The sequence below is a fragment of the Varanus komodoensis genome, unplaced genomic scaffold (assembly GCF_004798865.1).
Source record: "Varanus komodoensis strain SLA01 unplaced genomic scaffold, ASM479886v1 scaffold4, whole genome shotgun sequence".
Taxonomy (NCBI): Eukaryota; Metazoa; Chordata; class Lepidosauria; order Squamata; family Varanidae; genus Varanus; species Varanus komodoensis.
In genome coordinates, this window is record NW_025335941.1 from 60,749,529 (window position 1) to 60,768,137 (window position 18,609).

Here is an 18,609-nt window from a genome sequence, read left to right on the forward strand (position 1 = left end):
CTCGATGCTCCCAAGTGCATCCCACAAAAAGGTCAAACGAGATGTGCTATTTATTTTGTGCTCCCATTCACTAGTAACTTGGAAAGAAAGGGAATTGTGTGAGAAATGTAAGGGTCAATCCAGACCATTAGGGGGTAGTGGGATAGTCCTCTCTGTCAGGAACTCTCATGAGAGGGTTGGGACCCCTGCACACCAGACTCCTTGGGATGTCGGTCCCCTTCCTCTGCCTACTCTACCCTTCAAGGCACAGGCAGGCATTTTTCTTGCCAGGCTTGGCAAACGTGGCGCCCTCCAGATTTGCGGGTGTCACTAGGGATGTGCAGGGACTCCGTCTGGGAGTGGGGATCCATGGCATTCCCTGGGTGCAGCTGCCTGGATTCTGGCCTGCGTTGGAGGGTTCCCAGTGTGCATTCCCAGGGCCCTCAGTGGGAACCAAGCCAGCTGCCCTGGGCAGGGAAGAAGGGTGCCCGCCCGGAAGGGTGCCTGGGGTGGCCCCTTGCAGCGCCCCCCTTCTGTGCCATGCAGCTGCTCTCTGGGGGCCACACCTGATGGGGAGGGTTGCCAGTGGCACAACAAGGGCTCCACAAGCATTTGTGGGCTTCCCCTTCGCTCAGTTGGCTTTGCAAGTCTGGGCCAGGCACAAGAAGAAGTCCAGAGATGCCAGAGGGGTGGATTCGGAAGGGGTTCATCCAACCCCCAGCTACAACTCCCATCATCTTTGACCATTGGTCAAGCTGGCTGGGGCTGCTAGGACTTGTAATCCAAAATATCTGGAATGCACCAAGTTGAGGAGGAATATGATTCTTTTTCTCCCCTCCCTCCCTTTATCACATTTCTGCGCTATCCAGTAGCCAAAGTTTTCTGGGCAGTTTGCAGCACAACGTATAATGGATGCATACAAAAGATGCGATTCAGCCAGGAGCCTGCGTGGTGGGACGGGAGCCTCATCACGCTGCAGCGCCCCGCCTGGCAGAACCGCAGTTGCAGTCTCTGCTCCATAGACATAGTCCCTGTGCGTGTGGCTTCCTGTTTCCTGCTCACCTGCTTGCGCTTGTGTTTCCAGGAAGCAGCGTATAAGTCCCATCGCGCTGGGCCACATGGGCTTCCCCCCTGCCTCTGCATCCACAGGGGCTCATGGAGCAGCTGGAAGGGATGCGCTAGCAAAGGCTATTAAGGGTCCAGGCTGGACCAGAAGTGGCCAGGACCACGGAGAGCTCCTTGACCACCAACACCCTTCTCTTTCTTACCCACGCTTGAGTGGCCAGCGCAGCCTTCCTATGTTTGAGCTCCTTTGTTTGTCAGTCAGCCATAATGACAAGGTAGCTGCAGGTTCAACAGCAGAAGAAAAGTTTGAAAGATTAGCAGAAAGCGCCTTAAATGATGAAGGGAGTTTGCTAGGCCACCCCTCCCAGCTGCCTGGCTTCAGAGGGTGAGGAACCCCCCCCCTTGAGCTCTGGAGACCCCAGTGATCCTGACTTGGGGCTGGGAATGTCCTGAGGCCTCCTCAGCATGCAGTTGTGCTAGGCAGGCTAGAGAGGGTTTGGGCTGCTCAGGAACAGCATTCCTCATCGATATAAGCTTGCACGGAGGGGATGGGAGTTGTCTCCACTCAGGGCGAGAGCAGCCCATGCCACCCCTCCAGAGCCCACCAGGGGCCCCAGCACTTCCTGCCGCCATCTTAATATACCACCGAAACCTCACAGTCCAGCAGTAGCAAACAAGCAAACCCCCACAGCACTCGTGTGTGCACACAAACATACACAAGCAGAAATGTCCCTTTTAAGGCAGGGCATACATTTTAAATCACCATTTCACTGTTATTTATTTATTTGACATACTACATTTTTCTTTTCTTTTCTTTGAAGCAGTTTACATCATTCTCTTCCTTCTGCTCACAATCTCATCCCCGCGGCAACAACCTGTGAGGTAGGATGGAGTAAAAGACTGTGACTGGCCCAAAGTCTAGCTGGCTTCATGGCTGAGTGGGGACCAGAACCCAGGTTGCCCGCGTCCCAGTCCCACCCTTTTAACCACTTACACCCCCCTGACACTACACAACTACTACAAGTATCCCAGAGGTGCAATTTTGTTTGAAAACAAGGCGTGTGCTTTTAAAAAGAAACATCCATCTTCATTGCTGCCTCCACCGGCACACCACTAAAATTTGGTAACAAATGTCAGGACCACAAAACAAGCCAGGAGATCACGTATAGTCTTGGGCCACGTACTGTCCATCCCTGCCTTAAATAGTTGTGTTGTAGATCAGCATATTGATAAGTCCATGTTTCTGTCCATTTACTGTGTTCTACACTACGATTTCATCCTGGGTACCTGCAGCCAATAGGCAAATAACCAACATAAAATTATGACATTGCAGAGAAGTATCTTTTAAAATATCAGTTGACCAGATATGATCCTGAGGTTCATATCAAGTGAAGCAAATGCCACATCCAGTCTTGAAGCACTTGGTCTTGGGTTTGTATGATCATATCTGGTAGTTTACTTTATTTCAGGAGTCATGTTGTACGCAGGAGACAAATACAGTGTTTGGCATCGTCCTGGCATGCAAAATTTGGTTTAGTGTTTCATCAGTCAAACGGAATAGCAGCAATCATCCAATTAGGCTCCGTGTGTTTCCTGCAGCAATTTTGGAAAGAAGCACAATTTGAGTTAAGCAGGCACAAATAACAATAATAAATGCATTTGTCCATATCCATCCCAACCAAAGTTCAGATTAAGCTGCGCAAGCTTCTTCCAGAGACATTGATCGTTAAGCAATTTTCTGTAGCATGGCCACCTGTAGCTGGATTTTAGCAAATGAGGCTGGATTTTAGCAAATTTGAGCTTGCTTAGCAAAGTTCTTAAGAGTGGGAGAAAGGTGGAGAGGCCTCGATCCACTGATCTCTACATGTTTCTGGGCCATGAGCCTCGTGCATTTCTCTGTCCATCCACTACCAGAAATTTAGAGGGCAGATACAAGGAGGCGAATCAGCTGGGAAACAAGGAAGGAAGTCCTCTGACCATACAGAAATTGACTGAAGGTCACATGCAAGCCAAAGGCTATTTATTTATCTGGAATATTTTTATCCCGTCTTACAGAATAATCCAATTGTCCTAGGACAGTTTACAATATAAATAAGCAATAAATACACAACAATAAAAGTACAATAACAAAATGTGACTGAGAATATAATAAAACCAGATTAAATTTATTTAAACCCTAAAATGTTGGGCGAATAAAAAGATTTTCACCTGGTGCCAAAAAGAACATAAAGTCGGCACCAGGAGGACCTCCCTGGGGAGCTCAGTCCACAGTTGGGGCACTTAGGCAAATAAGCAAATCGCAAGCAAATCGCAGAGGGATGCCACAGCCATGGAACTGCCAGTTTGCCATCTCTCAAGGAGCGAGCATTCTGCTCCTGGGCTACCAAGAGACTCAATGCTAGCAGCAGCCGCTCGGTCCTAGCCCCGTTGTGCTTTGATCATTGACAGCCATGCCCAGGGTTGTTCCAAGCTGCGCTGGAGTGGGAAGTAGAACAGTGCCTGCTTCTATACACACACACACATGCACAGATCCATGTGGACTAGTAATGTCAAACGCCATCAGGGGAGGTACAGAGCAATCTCTTTCTCCCTGGCTTTTAGGAGCACAGCCTGGGCTGCGTTCTGGATCTATCAAGACTCTAATTAACATCCACACTTTGCTAACCCTGAGCTGGAATCATCTTTCAGCACCAAGGGCAGCGCCAAAGAATATGATGGGCGATTACATTTGGCAGGTTTGCACAACACAAATTTAAGCTTGAAGAAAGCTCAGGAAGCTGACTCTTGCCACCTGTGGGTGTGCAACCAGTTCCAGACTGTGGTATTCAGCCAGACAGTTTCCACTGATAGCACAGAGTGATATGCCACCTGTCTGCCTCCTCATGCTCCGGACATTAATGGCATCTTTACGGCATAAACAGGAATGCGTTTGGGAAAACGGGGGCTGCCAAAGATGCATCTGAGCTCTGCTGTGTATGAATTGCATAGCTGATGCAGCTTCCATAGCAGATCAGCCTTGTGATCTCTTGAACTCGTGGAGCACTTTTGCTTTTGCTTTACCTTTGGGGCAGGATTAGCACTAGTGTGCATTAGTGCAAAGGTGCATGTCTGTGCCTTGATACCACTTAGCACTGTTGCAAATTAGCGCATGCGCATTGAAATTCTAGTAAAATCAACTTGATTTGACCAATAAGCCGACGACAGAGCAAAAGACAATTGTCGATCCCAGAGACACAGATGGAGCTCATACAACATCACTAGGGAAGCTATGACAAGAACACAGCTTTCGCTCACTAACCAACTTGCAGAGCATAATTAAGCTACATTTCTTTTCACTTGATATATTTTGTAAATCACCACCAGGTGGCAGCACAGGATTAGTGTCAGTTTGCCGGTTGTGAGAAACAACCCATTTGGCTGAGTGGAGAGGCGAGTGATATTCAGCATCACCCATCCAGTAACCAGAGCGTCTCTGATTGAAGATACTTGTATGGCTGGTACATTATGTTCTAGGGAAGCCTTCCCGAGCCTGGTGGACAACTCTCAGGATTCCCATCCAGCAGGGCCACTGACGGGGAAATCCGGGGTTTGCTGTCCGAATGTTTCTGGAAGGCACAAGGTTGGGGGAGGGCAATAAACTTAATCACACTGTCCACTTATGGGACTTTTCCAACTAATGGCAACCCGTGAATGAAAGCCAGCAAGATGTCTTGTCTCCAGCAGCCCTGCTCAGCTCGGATGAGCTCAAGGCTGTGGCTGGATTCCTTGATGGAATCACTGCAGTTCGTAGTTGGTCCTCATCCTTGGATTTTCCCTGGCATGATTGTCTTCTGCAGAGCACACCATACCATTTCAAACTGTAGCATGCTATGTTTGGACCATGTAAGAGCTTAGGAATTGAAGGAAAGAAAGAAAAATAGAAAAGTGGCTGGTTTTGTTGAGAAAGAAATTTTAAGCTTCCTGATCCAGAAAGATCCAAGGGATAGTATTCATGGCCATGGAAGTAGAAATGGCAGGGTTAATTATTCAGGGGGAAAGTTCACTCTTAAGTTCTCCACTGGCCAGTTCCCAAAGCCTGCGCATTCAGCCTTCCCAACCAGTTCCCCTGCCTCTGACAGGTGCCTCAATTTGGTTCACGCTGACCTTGTGCAATGGCTATCCAGGGATTCATAGATATTTTTTTCTGAAATTATCTGGAGATGTCTAGGATCCAACCTGAAGAGTTCTGCCTGCAAAGCATATGTCCTTTCAGGGTGAGTCACAGCCTCTCCTTGCTGGTGCTGATGATCCAAATAAGACACGCATTGGTCTGATTGTGCCTCTGCAAAAAGAATTCAAGAGCAGTAACATGCAGAGATGCGGTGGGCAGCCTCCTGCAAGGACAGGGACTCTTCTCCTATGGCTGTGTTGGGAGTACGTTTTCATTGTAGGGCAGTTGGGAGCCTAGAATGGTAGCTTGTCTGGGACCACACTGCTAAATTTGTAGCAAAGGTAGGATGTGAACAAGGGCTTCCTGGTTTGGAGTTTACCCCCTTAGGGTGCAACCCTATCCTGGTGAAGGGCATGCTGGGAGTTGTAGGCCTATCTAAACTTGCATAATCTTGCATGTTTAATGCCTGTCCCCAGAGACACATCCACATTCAAAGCTACTCCTACAAAACATGACAGCAACAGAAACAGTTTCACCCCTAGATAAGAGTGTGGGACTTCAGGCCTTAAGAATGCACTGTACGTGAGCAAGAAGGTCAGTCTTTTCACAAACAAATTAATTCATAACTTTTCAGAGGGACGAGAAGGCAGATTTGTTTTTTGTGATCCATGAAAAGTTGGTAAGAAAGGCTAAAGAACAAGGGACCCCCTCGACGTCATCTTTCCAGTTTGTTTCTTGTTTAACCTCCATGTCAGCCTTTATACATTGGGATGCACACTCTGGAGCAGAACTTCCATCCTGCCTCTGCCACAAAACATAATTACTTGGAACCAGTTCATAGACACGCAGAAGGGCTGGATTCACTCTCTCCACCCAGAGGAAGGGGGAGCTGCCTTCTAATGAGCTAGTCCACGTAGCCCAATATTGTCTACACTGACTGGCGGCAGCAGTCCAGGGATCCAAAAAGGGATCTTGGAGGTTCCGGGGACTGAACCTGGAATATTTGCATGAAGCAGGGGCCCTGTCACAGCTTAGCACAGATGTCACCCAAGTTTGTCATCCCTAGTCTCAGTCCCCAAACAATTAAGAATTCTTTTATCAGGTCCAGGTATGTTTGTTTATTTGGTGGGAAGGAGGTTATAACATTTTTATTATGTTGTTTGTTTGGTACTTTTGTAAACCCCCAAACTGCTTTGGGTAATGGTGATATAAAAATAATGAAATGAAATGATGCACACCTGAAATAAGAGCTACGTACGCTGTATACCATTTTTGGTTGTTCTTTGGCTTAGGTTCTTTTAAACAAAACACAAGACAGTCACAATCTGAAATACACATTACTAATTGCACACAGACACACACACTCACGCAGAAATATTCGAAGTTTCTGTTATTCAGAGCTCTGTTATTCTTCAAATAACAAAGTTCTGTTATTCAAACTCTCGTAAGATGCCAGTGCTGCAAGATCCTTGGTCCACTGCACGGTGGAGGAAGATCATTTGTCTTTCCGTCCCTGGAGCAGGAGGCTTTTGGCTGCCGCAAAGGCTTGTACCGTCCATCCGTGTGGGAATTCTGTATTCAGAACTGTAGTCAGCGGTACATGGACATCTGCAAACAAGAACAGCATACAGCGGTGCCCCGGCTCACAATTCCTCAGTTCACGGCCAAATAGGGTCGCGAACAGGAATTTCATAAAAATGTTGCCACAGGCCGCAAACTCTGCACTGGGCGATGATAGCGAGTGTGCCCACCTCCCTTGCACGGGCGCTATTGCAGTCGTGCTGGGGGTGGGGAGGAGAGAGGGCCGCGATTGCGCCTCTGTTCCCTGCCCGCGTACGCCCACACCCACCTCCCCCCATGCACCTGTGCCGGCCTCACCCCCCAGCATGCCCATGATCGTGCCCTCTCCCCCCACCCCCCCCCGCACAATCGCTGCGGGGGGCGGGGGAGATGGCCGCAGTCTTTTCGTTCTTTGTCACTTTGCTTCAAATTTTTGTGAGTAAAACAAATGATTGCAGAACGGATTAACCTTATTTACGTTGACCCTTATGGGGAAATTTGACTTGGCTCACGACCAGTTTGGGTCACGACCAGAGCCCTGGAACGGATTGAGTTTGTGAGCCGAGGTACCGCTGTATTTAGGACACAGCTACGCTTCTGTCGTGTGCCTAACAGACTCTGTCCAGAAGGGGGCCCCCCAGGGGCATGTCCACATCATGTGCCCCAGTGATGCTTCCGCCACCCCGTATCACCAGCAATTATTAGGGGGGATAGTTTTTCCCTGGAAAAGACACTGTGGAGTCCAATATGCCCCAGAGAGCAGCTTTTGCTGCATAAGGTGCAGTTTCAGGTGAGGGAATAAGGATTGTATAGAAGTTGTAGGGATCAGCTCCTCCTCCCTGCCTGCCCACCTGTCCCCAACCCACCTGTCCTGAGCCAGACCCTTCCTTTCTCGCCCCAGGCTCCAAAACACTAGACCATCCTTTACAGTACAGATGTCTGTTGGCATGCCGCAGCTAAGAAGACAGCGCCGCTCTCGCAAGCTGCAGGATAGGCCCCTGCTCCTGCAAAGTGAGTTGAACCCAAACTGCGGACTTCTGCCCAATCCTTCCCGTTCATTCAGGCGGTGAGCTCCTCCTCCAGAGTGGCTCCTTCTGGTGCAGAGACAGCCAGCAAGACCTATGCAAGCCCTCTGGCAGAGTAGCCCGTTTCTCCAGACGCCTCATCAGTCAGGGACCAGGCAAGGCAGTGGCTCTCCCTCACGGGTACCCTGCTGTCTGTCCGCTCTCACAGCCGGCCTGGGGGACCATGGACTGCGACCTTGTGGCACTCCAACGGCTCCTTTCCCCTTGGATCCTCTTGGAAGGCCCGTGAAGAGTGGGTGCCTGGCCCCTTCACTACACCACCTTTGCCCCACTGGGAGTACGTAGGAGGGGGCGAAGTCTGCCCCACCATCTTTCTCCCACCGGACTGGTATAGCCTCAGGCACTTAAGGAGAGCTGGGCAGAAGGAGAGTCACCTTGGTCCATTCCTCTCTCCTTCTTTTCTTGCTCCTGGAGCAAACATTCGAGGGAAGCAAAGAGGGAAGCAGGCTGGCTGCGAAGGCGGGATGGAGAGATCAAAATGAGGCTTTGGAGTGGGCAGAAAGACACGACATCCAAGCATAAATAATAAAGTCAAAGATAACGTCGATTAAGTGTTATAATGTTGGGAAAATAAAAAGGGTTTTGCCCGATGCTGAAAAGAATTGAGCAGTGGTGCCAGGCGAACCTTCCTGGGGAGCATGTTCCAAAGTTGGGGTGCCACCACCAAAAAGGCCCTTCTCTGGTTAGTCACCCTCCTGATTTCCTCCAAAGAGGGATCCCGGAGAAGGACATCTGCCTCAGATCTCAAAGGACGGGCAGGCACATAGGGGAGAAGACACTCCTTCAGGTATCCAGGACCCAAGCCATTCAGGGCTTTATAGGTCATTCCCAGCACCTTAAAGGAGAGCTGGGCAGAAGGAGAGTCACCTCCGTCCATTCCTCTCTCCTCCTCCTCTTGCTACCAAAGCAGCTGCGCAAGGGAAGCAAAGAGGGAAGCAGGCTGGCTGGGAAGGCAGGTTGGAGAGACCAAACTGATGCTTTGGAGTGGGCAGAATTGATGCGGTGGGAGCTCACGAACCAGTTCAGGCAAGACCTGGGGAAGAATTGGCTCCCATCACTTCCCATCACTCAATACTGGGGACAGAACAGGTCTGATTTAAGATGAGCTGGTTTGCAATAAGTGGTGGTACTTCTGAAATCGGTGTGGATTTGACGTGAACTGTGTGTGTGTGTCCTCCCTGTCATGCAGAGACTTCAGGCTGCTATTTACACCCCTTATGTGAAATTGGATAAAATGAGTCTCTGAGACACATCTGTAAATGTTTGTGGATGTGTTTTCGGGATATTTACAACTTCCATCCACTATTATGGTGCTCCCTGTGAGTGGTAAAGGAGGCAGCTTTTTTATGATGATAGCCTGTTTAATTTCCACAAAATATTGCATTCCCCAGAAATTAAGAACAAAGTTTTCTGAGAAGAACACCGTGGCAGCTGTTCCTGTCTTCCAAAGAAGTTTGCATCCTGCCATGTCTGAAATGAAATAGCCAGTGTTGACACAGGGATGCTTGGGAATGCCTTGTCAATTTGGCACAGCTACTTAAGATGTCCATATTATTCCTTGCACCCCAACATCTGTAAGACAAATCAAAACTCGTGTAGCTGCCCTGTAATGAGTCAGATCACTGGTCCAGTTAGCCCAGTATTGTCCGTGCTTCTTGGGGATTGCTCTCCAGTGTGCACTGCGGCATTCTTCCCCTTTACTACTTCATAGAAACAGAGCAAGTCAGAAGGGGTCTCCCGGGCCATCTAGTCTGACCCCTGGCTCCGCTCACGACATGCCCACCATGTGCATGTCCAGCCTGTCTTTGAACACCTGCACCGATGGGGCCTCAGCCACCTTCCGTGGAAGCCCATCTCACACCCACGGGGTCCTGACTTCATGGTGCTTCAGGCTGGAGACGCTGAGGATTGGAGATGGCATCTTCTGCAAGAGGTCCACTCTGAACCTCATGCAGGTCCACTCCCACCCCAGTGATCAGTTCCAAGGCTGAGTCGAGGTAGGTTCCTAGTTGTGGCTTCCATATGATTAAGACAATCATCTTAATTTCCTAGACTGCCCTACAGAACCCCATCTTTTATTCATTTATTTATTGGACTTGCATGCCACACCCTAAGTTCTCCGGGCAGCTCACAGTATATGATGCAATAACAAATAAGAAAACTTAGTTAACAACACATTTAAACAACACATAATAACATACATAAAAGCAAGCAATAAAACAATAAGCAATAAAAATAATAAAAGGGGGAAATAAAAGTTGAGTATTCAGTGAATAAAACCATTTAAGACATCCTTTAATTAAGATAGAATACAATTATGCCGAGGCATGTGGTGACGGCATATAAAAGTTTTAAATAAATAAATAAAATAATTAGAAATAAGATGCTGGGAAGCTAAAATTCCTAGTATGGCAGGAGCAGTAATAACACAATGGAAAACCCATAAAACCAAGTCAACTCAACTTGCCAAAGTAATTTCAGGAAAGGGACATTTTCAGGTGGTTTGTAAATGAGGTGAGGGAAGATGCCAGGTGGGTCTCCCATGGAAGTGAGATCCATGAACGCAAGAGGCCTTCTCGTAGTCTAACATGGCTCTAGGGCACCGGAGCTGCCCACTCTCCTGGCCAAACGAGCTGGAGCTCCAGGATAGGTGGCAAGGGCCATGAAACCCTGCAGGGCCGGTGCCTCAGCGGTTGTCTGAAGGTTGCAGGTGGTAAAATGGCCCTGCCTGGTTGAGGGGGTTTCTCCTAATGCTTCCAGTTGGGGTGCAAAAGCTCCTTCGGCCACATTCCGTTCTTGGGGCCATCACCGATGATGGGCAGAGCTTATAGGCAAAAGGGATTGGTACAGAAGAACAAATTAAAATGCCAGCGACGAAGTCTTAGGAGAGGCGATTCCATCTTTGACAGAGGGCGTGAGAAAATGCACAAAATCTGGAATGCCACCAGATGCTTGGAGAGTGGAAGGAAGGCGGCCGAGCCAGGGGAAGGGTGCATAGCCTGGAAAGCCCTGGAGGGCCAGACTGGGACCCTGAGCCTGCAGTCTGCACCCTGCTTCACCCAACGTTGTGGTCCTACAGCTGGCATCTATAAGTCCCCAGTGCAAGAGAACCCTCCCTTCCATCACTCACCCTTGTCTGCCTCCACTCAGAAGGCCTGCTAGAAAAGTCAGCGGCATCCTCTGAGTTACTGCTGCCGAACACCAGCCTGCTTCTCAGACAGACGTCTGGCCACCCCTCCACGGTCACTCCTGGTCTGCCCTCTCTATTGTTGGGCCAGCACGATGTTCTCCCTGACCTTGGCAGTAACCAGCCCATGCTGCTCTGGTCTTTGTCTGCCTCGCCCTTCTGCTCTCCGCTCGAGGCTCCCCCACTCCTCCTCTGGCGTCTGCACAGGTTTAGCTCTTTTCCGCCTACACAGCTCTGCACACTTCACTTCCCACGCCAGCCCCGCACACGTGCCCCTTCGCTCGATGCCTCGCGTGCCGCCTCCCTCTCAGCCGTGCCTAATCGCGCAGACGCACCCTCCCTCCTGCTGCGTGACTCTGTCGCTACTTCAGGCTCGTTCCGACTGACCAGGTTTTGAAAGAAAAGCAAGATATTTTAAGGATTGGGTTTCTAATATCTCCTGCACTAGTAGTAGCTCAGGATGCAGGAGTCTCTTTAGATTTTTCTTTATTTCACTAACGTATAAGCAACCACTCCAACTCCCCCCTTTCTGTCTCTCAAAAAGAATGCAAATGTAAGACAGAAGAGATGGGCATCTCTGTCAATCTTCAGTCTACGTTGCTTTCACTTCTTAAAAATTTATTTATTTATTATTTATTACAACATTTTTATGCCGCCCCATTCACCGAAGCCTCGGGGCGGCTTACAACAAATATGTCTGCTTCTGTTCCATTCTATCCCCATATTCACCTGCAATTTAAAAAAAAATCCTTAAAATATGTATTTGAGGGAATTTTCTCACAAAGTGTGTATGTAAGGCAATATTTAGATATCTGTAAATTTCCAAGAACAGATAAGCCGGGTGGGTGATGGACAGAAAAGCAGAAACTTCCCCCACCTTACTATATTTTCACAGCTCTCCAAGCTGCTTTTTCACCTGCAAGGAAAAAGAAGTGTTGTTCCTGTACTTTCCCTGTGTCTTTCTACTGTTCAGCTGGAATGCTGTTTGAGCATGGAATGGTGCAGAAAGCCATGTTTTAGGCAGTCCTTCCCTCTGGTGCTGCCTGCCTAGGTTCCTTTTGTTGTCTTTTCTATTGACACCAAGGAAAATGCAAACTGAGCTCATGCTGCGGTCCAAGCCACACTTCTGCCAGGAAGAACCCTTTCTAAATATCCTCATAAGCAGGGATCTACTTAGGCTTAGTGGTATCTGAGCTCCACAGGCTTGGGTCAGGTTGGCTTGCCAAAAAGCCAGCCTAGCCTGCTTTCGAGGGAAGCAGAAAGACTGTTACCTACTACCCGGCTTCTGCGTTTTCACATGTTCTGTGCATCTTCACAAGCATTTGCCATGATCTGGTTAATAATCCAGGGCCATTTGGGGACAGACTCTTTTTGTCTTCCATGACACAGATCCAGCCACTCAGGGATCCTGAGACCATGGTCATGCTAGCCAGTCACGGTTGGTCAAGCTGCTTGCATGCAGATGATCCCAGCTGCAACTCCCAGAAGGATGGATGGTGGGAATTGTATTCCAACAACGTCTGGAGAACTAATGTTGGGGAGGGCTGGGATATGCAGAAAGTCATATTGTTTCCCATTATTGGCGCTGCTTTCCCTTGGAGATGTACCAAACTCAGATCCTGGGGGTTTTCTAGAAAAGCATTGGAAGGGATCTCAAATAAACAAACAAAGGACCCTCCCAATCAATTAAAATGGGCGTTTTATTGCCAAAAGTATCCATAAGAGTGTATTTTATGCAAATACCATCTATCTATATATTGAGAGACAGAGAGAGACAGCCAGAGAGAGGTTAGCTACATATTATATTTCTGTTGCTGCTGCTACTAACTTCTTGAGCCTAATTGGTACAGACAGTTGCATAATGCGATAATAAATGTGCAGGAACCGTAGCCCTGAAGGGAGCGATGTAAAACAAAAAGCGGAGAAGACACGTGTGAGCTCCGGCTTCCCAAGGCTGGCAAACAGGGCATAGCTATGGAAGAATGAGGAGGCAGCGATGCGTCTCAGTATAAAAGCCTGCAGTTCTTGCATAAGCTTCTTGTTTATACTTGTTACGAAAATAAATGCATGGGAATTCTTCATCCAAATTCTGTGCAAAGAGAAGCTAAGATTTATGGCCAACTTGGCAAATGGTTTTCTCAATTTGTTGCCCAGTAACCAACATTTCGCTCTGACTACCTCATTTTTTGTTTTCTGAGAATAAGATGGAAGAGACGTATTCTGCAGTTCCATTATAGTTACATGGAATCTGACCTCCTTCTTGCTGAGATGTTGCCCCTTTGAATGGGCTGTGCCACTTCATATGATTGAAAGCAGCTCTAGACACAAAGATTACCTGCATGTAAACAAACCAAATGTCAGGGAGATGAGTAGGCTGAAAAACTTTGATCATAAATATTTCCCCACACATACATCTGCAGTCTGAAATGTACAACCCAGAAATAGGTTTCTTCGTTGTGGCCTCTGTGCATCACACATATGGGTTCTGCGCCTGCGCAGTGCCTTTGGCCAGAAGATTAACAGCTAACGGTTTTTGGCAGGAACTCCGCTCCCCCTCCCCCCCAGCATTATATATGGAGCGGAGTGCCCGCCGTTTTCCAGTCTTTGCGACCGCCGTTCGTTGTGCCTCGTGCTGCTTCGCTCTCGCTAAGATTATTACTTACCTTCTTGCTCGTTCGAAAATCTCTCCTTTTTCCTGCCAAGTTTGTATCCCTTGTTCTTGTTGTTAGTACTTCACTTATATTTCTTCTTAACTTTGCACCATTTTTTCCTCTTTATCGTTCCTATAAAAAAAAAACAAAAACAAAAATATTACTTTCCCGCTTTACTATCTCCTTTTTTCTTCTTTCTACGATGGCGCAATGGGCCACGTTCCGCAAGTGCGGAAAATGTGGCTCCAAAATGCCCGCCGCGGACCTGCATGATCTGTGCCTCCTTTGTTTGGGGGAAGGGCATAGAACCGATAAGTGCGGCCATTGTTTGGCCTTCTCTAAACAGGCGAGGAAGAACAGGGAGAACCGCCTCCGCAAACTCTTGTGGGACCAGGCTCTCCTCCAGTCGGACCGGCTGGTGGCTAAGCCTTCCACTGTTGTGGCCCCACCCGAAGGCCGTCCAACTTGGGCTGACCTGCCGCAACGCCCGGCCTCTTCCTCCATTGCTCCGCCCTCACGCCCTTCTGAAGAAGGCGCTCATACCATGGCCGACCAGTCTGTTTCCCTGCTGAGGAAACAAAAGGAAAAAAGAAAGCACAGCGACTCAGATAAATATCCTGTGCATAAGAAGGCCAAGAAAGATAAGACGGGCAAGCCGGTTAAGAAGCCGAAGAACCCCGAGCAGGCAAAACATAGCCAGTCAGGCTCAGCCTCTTCCTTGAGTCCGATCCCTGCTTCAGAACCGACCCCCTCGGTCCCGACCATGCAGGCGGCTATGAGGGTTACCCCACCAGGCCCACCGCGCCGACCGACAGCCAAACCCATTCTGGATTCAAGGCGTGGTTCCATCTCTGATGGGGAAATACGAGACTCTCCACCTAGAGCTCGATCACCAGCCCTGATGCCTCCGATCCCGATGGGTACTGAGATCGCCATCTCCCCTCCGAGAAGCCGTAGGAGCCGTTCCTCGGATGCGAGGTCTGATGACTGGCATCACTCCAGGTACTTGTTAAGGAAGCTATGCAAGTGGCAGTGCAAGTGGATTCTGTATTAATCAACAGAAATCTTCCCTTCTCCCTACACGGGTGATCAACTTTATCGGAGCCCGGCTGGATTCGACATTGGCAAGAGCCTTCCTTCCTCGGGACAGATGGCATGCGATTGCTCAGTGCATCGCTCGGATTCGACAAGCAAGAACCATCCCCGCCTGGTCTGTTCAGAGCCTGTTGGGACACATGTCTGCTTCCATCGCTGTGGTTCCGCATGCCAAACTCAGGCTACGTCCCCTTCAGCTGTTCTTCAACGGAATGTTTCGACCACAGACAGATCCACCTACCAAACGGATTCGACTCCCGGCTTCCATTCTTCAGTCCCTGTTATGGTGGATAGACCCAGCCAATCTGACTGTAGGCGTTCCGTTTCGACCCCGGTACCCTACAGTAACCCTTGGCACCAATGCGTCCCTGCTGGGATGGGGAGCAATTTGCTCCGATCTATGTACCCAGGGGATATGGAGTCACCGGGATGGCAGGAACCATATCAATTTTCTGGAACTTCTTGCCGTTTTCAAAGCTCTGCAATCATTCGAGGATGTGCTTCTACACCAGGTCGTCCAGGTGACCTCAGACAACATGGCGACGGTCTTTTATTTGAACAAACAAGGGGGAACCCGATCCCGGAAACTAGCCTGCCTGGCCATGCAGATTTGGGACTGGTGCACACCGAGAGGTATCACTCTTCTAGCAGTTGATTTTGCGGGCACGGAAAATGCAGACGTGGATCTCTTGAGCAGACATATGTCGCGGTCACACGAATGGGAGCTAGACCATCGGGTTCGCGACATGCTGTTTCACCGATGGGGCCAGCCAGACATCGACCTGTTTGCCACACAGCAGAACAGGGCATGCACGACCTATTGTTCCAGAGCGGGGATGGGTCAGGACTCGCTCGGAGATGCTTTCATGATCCCCTGGACAAATATGACTTTTTATGCTTTCCCTCCGATCCCACTCAACATGAGAGTGTTGGCAAAGATCATTCACAAGGGGGCCACAGGGCTACTGATCACCCCCTGGTGGCCACGCCAGCCATGGTTCTCAACTCTCCTTCACGTCTCCCAAGAAGAATTTCTCCAACTCCCTCTTCTTCCTTATCTCGTTACCCAGAGGGAGGGCACGATCCACCACCCAGACTTGCTGTCGCTGAAACTGACTGCATGGAGGATACGATGACCAGCTGTGATGCACCGGTATCGACGCCACCAACCGTCCCGGCCATTCCTGCTCAGCAGAGTCTACACCCAGACCTACAGTATATTCTCGAATCTGCGCTATGACCATCTACTAGGAAGTCGCACGTGGCAAAATGGCAGAGATTCTCTAACTTTGCCAATTTACACTCGTTTCCGGCCCCCTCGGCTTCTGTTTCACAGATACTTCAGTTTCTCTTTGAATTGCATCAGTCTGGACTCAAACCTTCGTCCATAAAAGTTTATACAGCAGCGATTTCACATTACTGGGGAACTATACATGGTCTCTCCATTTTTGCTCAACCTCTGATTAAAAGATTTTTGAGAGGATTGAGTAATCTGCATCCAACTATAAGACCTCTAATGCCCACCTCGAGTCTTTTGGTGGTTTTACAAGCGCTGACTCGATCACCTTCCAAACCCATGGCGACGATCGATCTACGCCTTGCTTCATGAAAGACTGCCTTCCTTGTTGCAGTGACTTTAGCCCGTAGATCCTCTGAACTCTGCGCCCTTCAGGTAGACCCCCCCCCCTTTTCTAAATTTTGATAAGGAAAAAGTGGTTCTTTGGCTGGATCCGTCTTTCCTTCCGAAAGTCGCTACTTCGTTTCACATGCAACAGGAGATTGTTTTACTGGCATTCTTTCCAACCCCTTCGAATCCGATAGAGCGATCTCTACATATGCTGGACGTTCGTCGTTGCTTAGCTTTTTATAGGTCCAGGACTGAGTCTGTTCAGCATTCCAATAGACTTTTTGTGAAATATTCGGAACATGACCGAGGCTGTCCAGTCACTTCACAACATCTTTCGAAATGGATAGTAAATACAATTGTCCTGTCTTATCAGTTAGCTAAGTTGGACTTGCCATCTACTCCACGAGGTCATTCTACAAGAGCTGTTGCTGCTTCTTCGGCCTTTGCATCAGGGGTCCCGATAGAACATGTGTGCAGGGCGGCCATTTGGGCTACCCCATGTACCTTCGCCAGACATTATAGACTCAATGTCCGTGCCAGGCAGGATTGCTTTTTTGGCAGAGCTGTCCTTTCTTCTGTCCTTCGTTGATGACACCTCCCCTCCTCCATTTGGGGTAACCTTGTTATTCTACCTATATGTGTGATGCACAGAGGCCACGACGAAGAAGAGCAGGTTGCTTACCTGTAACTGATGTTCTTCGAGTGGCCATCTGTGCAGTCACACAACCCACCCTCCAACCCCGCTTGGTGTCATGGGTGGTCCGACTAGTTCTTTCGATACTATGATCTCTTTGCTATGTGTCGTACCACTACTGAATTTGGCTATCTTGTCATACTGACAAACCTTATTATAAGAACAAATGTTGGTCTTTCATTGGAAAATGGCGGACACTCTGCTCCTTATATAATGCGAGGGGGGAGGGGGAGCGGAGTTCCCGCCAAAAACCGTTAGCTGCTAATCTTCCGGCCAAAGGCACTACGCAGGCGCAGAACCCATATGTGCGACTGCACAGATGGCCACTCGAAGAACATCAGTTACAGGTAAGCAACCTGCTCTTCATGCTTCGGTGGGAACTAGGCCTGTATTCTGAGTGTCACATTTCAGGAAGGATATTTGGCAAACTAAAACATGCCCAGAGGAAGCAATGAGGTGCAGCAGAATTTGGAAACCAAGTCCTGTGAGAAATGATTGAAAGAGCTTGGTGTGTTTAGCTTGAAGAAGAGATGATTAAAGGGAAATGTGATCAACCATCTTCAAATATCACATAGAAGACAGAGCCATGCTCTTTGTGGCTTCAAGGGGCAGGATTGGAACCAATAGATGGAAATTGCATGGAAGCAAATTTCAGCTAAACCTTAACAGAGTGAGCATTCCCGATATTTTGGTCATTCACCATCATTGGTTGTCAGGGGTTGTAGGCCAAAACAGCAGCGTGTCCACCAGATGCTCACCCCTGCATTAGAAGAACCTTCCTACCGGTCAAAGCTATCCCAAAGACAGTGGGACAAGCCACTCCAGAAGGAGGTGAGCTCAATGTTCTACAAAAAGAGTGTAGAACCTCTGGTCTGCAGGCCAAATATGGCCCACGTGGCATCTCAGTAGTCTAAAAAGCTGAACTGCTCTCCTCAGGCTTAGCTACCAGAAGTAAGAACTTTAAGGGAAAATGTGCTAGTGCTATTTTGGTATTTTAATCACACCTGCTCTGGCTTCAGCCACACCCACCCCTGAATTACAGTCCTAAACTTGGATTTAGTGTTAGGGCGGAATGAGTTTCAGTACACCTATTCTACCAGAGCACTCCACATGCAGATTCTTGCACTTGGGCTGGGCATCGGATTAAAGGATCTCTTTGCAAGGCTAAAATGCTTTGCAAAGCTCTAATTGTAAGGCTACTTGATCCCAACAGCTGCTTGGGAGTAACATGCTTTATTTCCTTATTTCCTTCAGTCTTACGAAAAAAATGAAAGAAATGCCTAAAAGAAGAGTATGCCTGACACCGAACTGGGACAGTGAGATGTGCTGATGTTGTTTCCGTTGTTTCTTTTCTCTTGCAGGTGAATGGAATAGATCTTCGTGGTGCTACCCATGAGCAAGCAGCTGCTGCCCTCAAAGGAGCAGGCCAGACTGTGACAATCATAGCACAATACCAGCCAGAAGGTAGGTAGGCCAAGTTAATCCAGTGCAAACCCTCCTGGTGACCTGTGACTCA

At 48.7% G+C, this 18,609-nt stretch overlaps 1 protein-coding gene across 7 annotated transcripts in view; it reads left to right on the forward strand.

Annotated features, from left to right (window-relative positions):
• The window catches only part of DLG2 (discs large MAGUK scaffold protein 2), a 959,957-nt gene that overhangs the window by 762,907 nt on the left and 178,441 nt on the right, over window positions 1–18,609 (forward strand). For all 7 annotated transcript variants that reach the window (XM_044442340.1, XM_044442334.1, XM_044442335.1 and 4 more), the window contains one exon: window positions 18,455–18,557. In XM_044442340.1, coding sequence (XP_044298275.1) covers window positions 18,455–18,557 — 103 coding nt within the window. The remainder of the gene's footprint in view (window positions 1–18,454; window positions 18,558–18,609) is intronic.